Source organism: Carassius carassius, chromosome 25 (genome assembly GCF_963082965.1).
Source record: "Carassius carassius chromosome 25, fCarCar2.1, whole genome shotgun sequence".
NCBI classification, from domain to species: domain Eukaryota; kingdom Metazoa; phylum Chordata; class Actinopteri; order Cypriniformes; family Cyprinidae; genus Carassius; species Carassius carassius.
The window spans coordinates 10,052,752-10,061,782 of NC_081779.1; the positions used below are offsets into that span (position 1 = coordinate 10,052,752).

Here is a 9,031-nt window from a genome sequence, read left to right on the forward strand (position 1 = left end):
ATGCGAGCTGTTTTTCTCTCTGTTATCATTATTTTATTGATTTTAATGTTTTAAATTTGGTTGTTCCGTTTGTTAAGACCTTTCTTTATTAAATAAAACCCGCTCTCGAGTCGCTTGTCACCGGACTCGCGCGTTGATTCCGGAGCCAGTGTTTTTGTTAATGAGCGATCCTAGGACTCGCGCTCACTCTGTCGGCATGTTCGGATACCATTCGGCACGATTATAACCACCGGAAAACAGCACTGCGGTCAATAAAGTAAGTGACATCTGACATGGCATAAAAAGAAGACGAGATGATGATGTGTCATAGGTTGAGCATAGCCTTTATGCAGCACCTGTAGCAGCGCTTCACTGCTGAACAAAAAAACATCTTAAGCCAGCCTAAGATGGTTTGCTGGTCGTTGGTGGTTTATGATGGTCTCCTGGCCTGATCAAGCTGGTCTTCAGATGGTTTAGCCGGAAAGCAATTTGGAGTCCCAGTCTAACCAGCTAAAAAATCTAGAAACAGTTAAAAAAAAAAACTATCTTAAACCATCATTAGAGAAAAAAAACACACACAAACAACTGAGCAATATTATAATTTTATATCGATATATGTCTCTCTCTCCTCACTCTTTCATTTTCTGTAGTTTGTGAGCTGAGATTAAAAACAATGATGGACCATTTGGCAACTACTAGTGGCACCCAGGGACCTGTCATGTGTGAACCCTCTTACCCTTCATGTAAAATGGCCCGTATGGAGAATTCAAGAGATCTGCCTGTACCTGGAGTCACTCCTGTGACCTCCAAACAAACATCATTACACACTAACAGGAGGAAAGGTATCCACCGGTGGGCATAAACGCAGATACAGGTCTTCGTCTGTTCATAAGATGTCTGAGTGATCATATTCTCCTGTCTGCCCATACAGGCAGTCTGCTTCCTGTGTTCTGTATGGTGGAGCACAATGATGTCCCGCCCTCAGAGAGGAAGAAGTCAGAGCATGCAGAATTTGTGCTGTTGAAAACAGACCTGCTGTTCAGCCAGATTACAGAGGCCGCACTGCAAGAGCTGGGATACACACATACCGCAGCAGCTCTGGCTACAGGTACACACACACACTAATAAACAATTCACGCTCTGTTCAAATTGAATATGTAAGCCTGAAAGATGGGGGAAATGTTGCTGTTATTTTTTTCACCATCACAACCTGCATCAAATCTTATTGTACATGCATCACACTTCAGCTTTCACTGAAGGAAAATTAGAAAAGGAAGTGCAGGAAGCTGATGGGACACAAGAGAATGTGAACTCGGTCAAGATCAGGAAGCTATTAAGGTTGTCAGAAGAGAAAAATAAGTAGCAAAGTCAAATAATTAAAAAACAACAACTCCAAAATCCAAACAAAAAAGGAACTATGGTGTCAGGAACTATATAAGGATTATATATAGTAGTCATATATTGTAATAAATATACATTTCTGCTTTAGGTCAGGTTCAAGTTGGCCATTGGAACCCAGTGTCCCTGTCCACAGTGACAGACACCTCTGACGCAACAGTAGGAGACATGCTTCAAGATCTTTACCATGTCATCACCTTAAGAATAAAGCTACACAGGTACAACCTGCACACACACTTACTCCAGTTTCACACTGCAAGCGTATTCGGCGTGCATGTTAATCAGTGAGTGCATTCACACCGGCAGCAGGATAAAATGTTTTAATTCCATATGCAAGTTATAACTTAAAACATTTTATCAAACTTACAATGAACAATTCATCCAGCTCAGGATCTTACGTTACAATGGAGTATATAGGCCTACATAAGAAATTCATTATTCATTCATTATTGACAGCTTCTGTAAATATTGTATTCTGTAAATTTTGCACACGTGTTCACTTACGATTGACATGACAAACCTATGCCTTTTATTTATTTTCAGTTCCACAGTTACAGAAACAGAGCTATAAACACAATAAATGCACGAGACATACTGACATCTTCAACATTCGGCCTAATAAAAATATTATGAAAGCTCAGCATGTTGACCTCGGTTAGAAACGAATTTTTTCATTTTTAAAATGAATCTCTATGAACAAATAATGACTTGAACATAATATTCTCACTTAACAATTAGTTAAAATGGAATGAATAATTATATTGCTTCAGGTCTTCAGTTACAAAAACGGACAACAAGGCACAAATTACAAACAAGGACACAAGACGAACACAGACACAAAACAATCGTGTAAATCATATTGACAGCTTCTAAGAAAAATATCAAGATTTAAATTACAATTGGCTGGAAAATCATAGCCTACTTTTTTATTCAGCTCTACATAAATACATTTTGACATTCTTACTTAGCCTAAAGATTAGTTAAAATCTGACAAATATTTCACATTTCTCCCGATCAGTTACAAAAACGGATTTTAATCACAAGTAATAGTAAATTTATGATTAAGAATCTTTCACCGGTGATCTAGTGTTAAAACTAATAAAAAATTATTAAAAGTTATTAAAGTTTTGAGGTTAAACACTTAATAATATAGCTATTTGTGGAATAATAATTATTTGTGACTAATGTTCTACACTGTAATTAATTGTTGCAATGCACTGCTTTTCTCACTGACTCATGCATGTTCTCTCACTCTCTTAGTGTTTCTAAACTAGAGGACTTGCCTGCTGAGCAGTGGACTCATTCCACCGTCAGAAATGCCCTGAAGGAACTGTTAAAAGAGATGAATCAGAGCACACTGGCTAAAGAGTGTCCATTATCTCAGGTACATGTTCACAATTAGACACTGTAAATAAACTATTTTTGCAAGGCACCATCCATATAACCTCTATACTAACTTAAAAACACTTTTTATCAACCATAGCTTAATTGCATGTAGCTATAGAATACAATTAGGTTAACTGTCTCATATTTCATGGTTAAAGAACATAACTGTGATCTAAGAAGTGCTCTCCGCATTGAAGAATACACCCTACTATTAAAATCCATGCCTAGTTTGAGAACCAGCTATTAAATCTATTTAGCAAGGAGACAAAAACCTGAAGCACATCCTTTCTGGACACATTTAGTCGGTTTCATGGTACACCTAAAGTCTTAATTTAGTATGCACTGTCTGTTATTTACTGAATTCCTGTTACAGTCACATGAAAAGAAAATGAGAGGCAAAATCCTATTTTCCCCAGCACATAAACACACATTGACTTATTGACACACATATTCTTGTTTGAAAGAGCATGATTTCGTCAGTAGTGAACGGCACTTACTATGCCAGCATCTCTGCTGTGAGATGTCAGGAGTTCGGCCAGTGGTACAAACACTACAAGAGGGCCAAATCTATGATGGGTGAGTAGCAATCTACTGTATGTTGTCCAAGAATAGATAATATATTCACACATTTATAGCCTTCTTTAAGTAGTTTTCTTTTTGTGTTTCGGTAACACTTTACATTAAAGTTTAATTTGTTACTATTTGGTAATACAGTAGGTATCTTGAACAAACAAATAACAATACATTTACAGCATTTATCAATTAAGGTACATTCTTAGATATACTAACACATTTATAATATTTCAAACTCTACTGATTAACATTAAATGTATTCTGAACAAACATGAATTAACAATATAATAGCATATTTATAAATTGTCAGCAATGCTGTAAAAATTGTTGTTCATTGTTAATTTATGATAATGTATTAACCTATTTTAATAAAAAAAATAACTACTGTACATTACTGTTCAAAAGTTTGCAAATCTTTTACACTCACCAAGACTACTTACTACTAACAAGGCTAAGTCAAAAATACTGTAAGCTCATTAATATTGTGAAATGTTATAACAATTTAAAATAACTGTTTTCTATTTTAATACATTTAAAAATGTATTTTGTTCCTGTGGTGGCAAAACCAATACTCCAATCTTCAATTACACATCATTCTTTAGAAATCATTATAATTATTGTGCATGTTTTGTGGAAACTGTGCTACATTTTTTTCAGGATTCTTAAATGAATAGAAATATTTTATTTTGCAATGAAAATCTTTTGTAACAATATAGAAGTCACTCTTGAACATTTTAATGCATCCTTGCTCAATAAAAAAAAAAAAGTTAAGGATATCTTACAGAAACCTTTGAATGGCAGTGTATGTACAAAATTTTAATTTTAATTTAAAAGTGAACGCAGCATATACTTAAAAAATAAAAAGATTTTGGATGTGAATTTTAAATGGACTCAAGTTATTTAATATTAATTTTGAACTACTAAAGATTTTATCTCCCCTCAGGTGAAATGAGCAGGCAATGCAACCAACCCTCATCCTCCAGCCAGCCCACCATTTACCAGCAGCCAATGGAAGGCAGTGGGGCGGAGTCATGTGGTGTTGTCCAGATGCAGGCTGGAATGCCAGGTCTGGTGATGGCTAAGCTCCTCTCACAGCAGCACGCCATGTCTCAACTTCTCACACACGCTCACACGCACGGACCTCATCCTGCGCCGCTAAGGACTCCTCCCAAATGCAATGTTTCCCCAACCACAGTACCTCAATGTCCCTCACCTGTCGCCGACGTGTCACCTGAAATTTACCACTGGGTGCGTGAGGAGCTGAAGAGGGCGGGGGTTTCCCAAGCAGTGTTTGCACGGGTGGCCATTAACAGGACTCAGGTAACATGGTCATTTTATGCAACAGAATTTTTAGTCGTACGATCATATCTTTTAAATGTTTTGTATCTGAACACATAATAAAGTGTCTTTCAATGATATCACTTGCAACAGGGCTTGCTGTCAGAGATCTTGCGCAAGGAAGAGGACCCACGGTGCGCATCTCAGTCTCTTTTAGTGAACCTTAGGGCCATGCAGAGCTTCCTGCAACTCCCGCAGAGCCAGAGAGACTCCATTTATCTGGAGGAAAGAGAGCGTAACCTCAACTCTACCTACAACACCAATACCAGCTCACCTCTGCCCATTCAGGTTCATTGTCACTCAAATTTAATTATGGACCTGAGATGCAAAATAACTTGTGCTGTAATCTCTATGGACAGTGCAACTTATTTAGACAAACTCGTAATAACCATAGTAATAATAATAAAAATATTCAAGTACCATTAGTCAATGTCTTCAAAAGTGTCTCTCTCACTACAGGCAAAACTTTCACCTCTTTCCAAGGACATTGTAGTCAAAGTGGAATGCGATGATTCTGGAATAAATTATGGCATCTATGATGAAATACAGCAGGAAATGAGACGAGCCAAAGTGTCACAGGCCTTGTTTGCAAAAGTCTCTGCAGCAAAGAGTCAGGTACGTCATGTGCACTGAAGGAAAACATTGGTCCAGACTGCACAAAAAAATCTCAAAAAAAAAAAAAGTTAGACATTACAAGCACATTTATGCATTTTATCCAAAGCAACTTACATTGCATTTGAGTTGTATACATTTCATACTTGATTAAATATATAATAGATGTTTATATGAATGCTGGGAATTCTAGGACTAATAGACATGTGCAGTATATAACTAGAATGCATATAATATAGTGATTATGAAAATAATTGGGGTTAATCCACTCCCAGTTTTATGAGAAAATATGTATAGTACAGTCCAAAAGTCAAAAACACGAGTGGAAATGTTTTTATTTGGAATTTCATCCATTACAAATCAGATTATTAACATAACAATTTCAGTGTTTTTTTTTTTAATAAGTTTTTTATCCAAAATACAGTAAAATCAGCTATTTTGAAATATTTTAAAATATTATTACAATTTAAAATAACTCTTTTTCTATTTTAATATATTTTGCAGAGGCTTCAGATTTTGGAAACCCAAAGTGAATTTAACTAGCCTGAATAAAAAAGACATCGGCTGAACTTCACTGCGGACAAATCAGCATGATCAAAAACTTTTCTTTTTTTTTAAATAACATATCTTGTAGGGTGCAACGATCACACAACTCATGGTTCTGATTACATAAAAGGATTTGTAACTTTTTTTTTTCATTGAGTGAAAAAAAAAAAATTTAATAACATTTTAAGTACTTCGAAACCACAGCAAAAAGTAAAATATTATTATTATAGGTGAACCGTCAATAATTAAATTAAAACAAAAACTAATTACAAGTATAGATAAAGAAAATATAACAAAGCTACAAATAAAGTAAGGTCTAACATTATTGCTCTGGCACAGAAATGTCATAATGTATAATAACACTGCAGAATGTTAACTGTATAAATTAAATAAAAAGTTAAAAAAATCCATTAAAAAGCTTGTGTTTTGTTGTTTGATTAACATTAATAACATAAGCACTGATGCACAGATCTAATATAATGATACACATCCAATTTCTTTCTGTTCATGTTCACTTAACCAACCGTTTAAGAGAATACTTTCCTAGACTGGTATCTTGAAATAATTTTGTGTGTATGTGTCCATTCAAGCACAAGGAGACGCAGAAGATGAATCAATTCTATGTTTGTGTGGTGTATGCTAGCCCCAGGGAGTCGAGCTAGCAATTTTGCGAGCCCTGCACATAGTTAATAGCACAAATTGGCTTATTTGAATAGTGACCTAGAAATACTGCAGAATTTAAAATATTTCTTGACAATTAAATATTTATCTCATACATATAAACATTGAATATAATTATTACAGTATTTATGTCATGGAAAGCATAAATTAATCATTTCTTATTCATTTTAAATCACAACATTTTTCTACTTTTAAATGGTCGAAATTCCTATAACAGGATTCCTAGGTTTAAATCAGATTTTGAAGCAAATTTTCAACATGGTCTCTGATGTTTGAACCCTGCTGTATATGTGTCTGTGTTTTAGGGCTGGCTGTGTGAGCTCCTGCGCTGGAAGGAGGAGCCATCGCCTCAGAATCGTACACTGTGGGAAAATCTGTCTCTGATTCGCCAGTTCCTAAATCTCAGCCAATCAGAACGAGATGTTATATATGACCAAGAGAGCAATACCGGGCAGACGTTCTACTCTGAAAAACACACAAGACCACTGACTGAACAACTACAAGTGAGTGCTCACACTAACTTCTACAATTAGAATTTCAGTAAACAATTTCAGTACATTATGAATATTCGATTACTGACTGTAAATTACTGTTTAGATATATTTCGCTAATATGGGCCTTAAATCAACCATGTTTGATGTGTTAGATCCCATAATTATTTACTTTATTGATTTGTTTTTCTAAAGGTGATGCCACAGCATATGTTGCCTCTAAAACAGCACCAACAACTACATAAAATTCCACCTCAGCATCATCAACACTTCCTCCAGCAGCATCTCATCACTGGATGTCCCGAAGACTCTCACATGGGCTCAAATATTGGAGGCAGGTCTTTACCACCAGAAGCCCATGCAATTCTGCAGAGTTTCATTCAGGAGGTAGGACTACATCCAGATCAAGAGGACATTCATACGCTGTCTGCTCAACTGGGAGTAGCCAAAGAGGCTGTTCTTAGCTTTTTCAATGGTCACAACTGGCTTCGACAGGAAGAACAGGACAACAGAGGAGAAGGAGAGATTGAGGAAAGGGAAGACGATTACATGGAGGCAGAGGAGGAATGCAGGAGTACAGTGGAAAATGATGATGAGACAAATGCAAACATGATGACAGGGAAACAAGATGGTGCGGTGGAGCAGAATGCATCTACACAAACTCGCTTTATCATTACTATTAAAAAAGAGGAGCAGCTTCCATGTAAGGAGGAGCGTGATGATAGCCCCGCCTACTGCCAATTCATAAACTCCTAAAAAAAATACTACACTACTGTTCAAAAGCTTGGGGTCATTTTGTTTGAATGAAATTAATACTTTAGCAATGATGCATTAAAAGTGATTGAATATAATGGTAAAGACAATTATAACGGGACAACTGATTTCTATTTCAAATAAATACCGTTCTTCTGAATGTTCTATTCATCGTCATCGATCCCAAAAAAAAATGTCCCTGAAATATTAAGAAGCACAACCGTTTTCAACATTGAAAATAATAAATGTTCCTTTAGCACCAAATCAGCTAAATTAAAATGATTTCTGAAGGATCACATGGCAGTAAAAATTCAACTTTGCCATCAAAGGAATATATAAATTTAAATATATTAAAATATAAAACATTTCACTATATAACTGGTTTTATTGTATTTTTGTTCAAATAAAGGCAGCCTAAGTGAGCATAAGCGACGTCAAAAAGATTTTAAGAATATCCTACCAACCTCACATTTTTGAACAGTAGTCTATTAAATCCCATTTAAACAAAGAAACCGCAATTAAACTGGGTGACACTACAATTTCATGTAGCGTATTTACGGTTGTGCTTTTATGCACAAGGTGTTTTATTAAAACGTCATACTTTGAATGGGCTATGGAAGTGTAATATTGAGGATTCCAATTCCAAACCACAAAGGAATTGCAATGGAAAGTATTCATTAAACATCACTGTTCTTATGTCTAAAAAAGTTTTTAATTAATATTAGGGGTGTAAAAATGCTCATATCTGACAATCGAAATTAAATTGAGTTATTTCAGTATTCAATCCAAATTAAGTCGCCATTTTCAGGAAGAATTGCAAATTTGAATTGTTGTTGTAGCAAATATTTACACCCCTAAATGAATATGATTTGCAATTTTATAGTAGTATTATATATTGTTTGTCTCTAGTTTTCTACTCAAATCCTCAACTGAATCTTTGCAGGTAGGTGGTGGGCAATGTCAGTCAGTGTTAAGGGTGGCATATTTATCCAGACAGTGTTGTCTTTTACAAGAACTGTTGCCAGAGACCCTGAAACCGTGATGTTTTATATGTTAGAAAGAAACAGTACATTACTGTATTATTGTCAATAGAACAAAACACAATAGAAACAGCACTTTGAATTACTGTGAACAGTACTATCAGTCTCTCTAATGAATTACAATAAATCTGTACCGTTTGTTATTGTTCATTATATTTAAAGCCATTTTATTGAAAAACTAGAAAGTGAGCTTTATATGTTTAACTCTGATGGTTAAACATATAAACATAACGA

At 35.3% G+C, this 9,031-nt stretch overlaps 1 protein-coding gene across 2 annotated transcripts; it reads left to right on the forward strand.

The window, feature by feature from the left end:
* The first annotated feature begins 581 nt into the window (after window positions 1–581).
* LOC132104135 (DNA-binding protein SATB1-like) lies at window positions 582–7,917 on the forward strand. Of its 2 annotated transcripts, none has more exons than XM_059509377.1 (10): window positions 582–821; window positions 911–1,087; window positions 1,469–1,595; window positions 2,638–2,761; window positions 3,228–3,339; window positions 4,280–4,656; window positions 4,768–4,962; window positions 5,134–5,289; window positions 6,819–7,016; window positions 7,212–7,917. In XM_059509377.1, exons 1-10 carry the CDS (start codon window positions 653–655, stop codon window positions 7,758–7,760), a joined length of 2,184 nt encoding a protein of 727 aa, XP_059365360.1. In that variant the 5' UTR covers window positions 582–652; the 3' UTR covers window positions 7,761–7,917. The 2 variants fall into 2 exon arrangements, with proteins under 2 accessions (XP_059365360.1, XP_059365359.1); XM_059509376.1 differs by having other exon boundaries at window positions 589–821; window positions 7,200–7,917.
* Window positions 7,918–9,031: the final 1,114 nt, after the last annotated feature.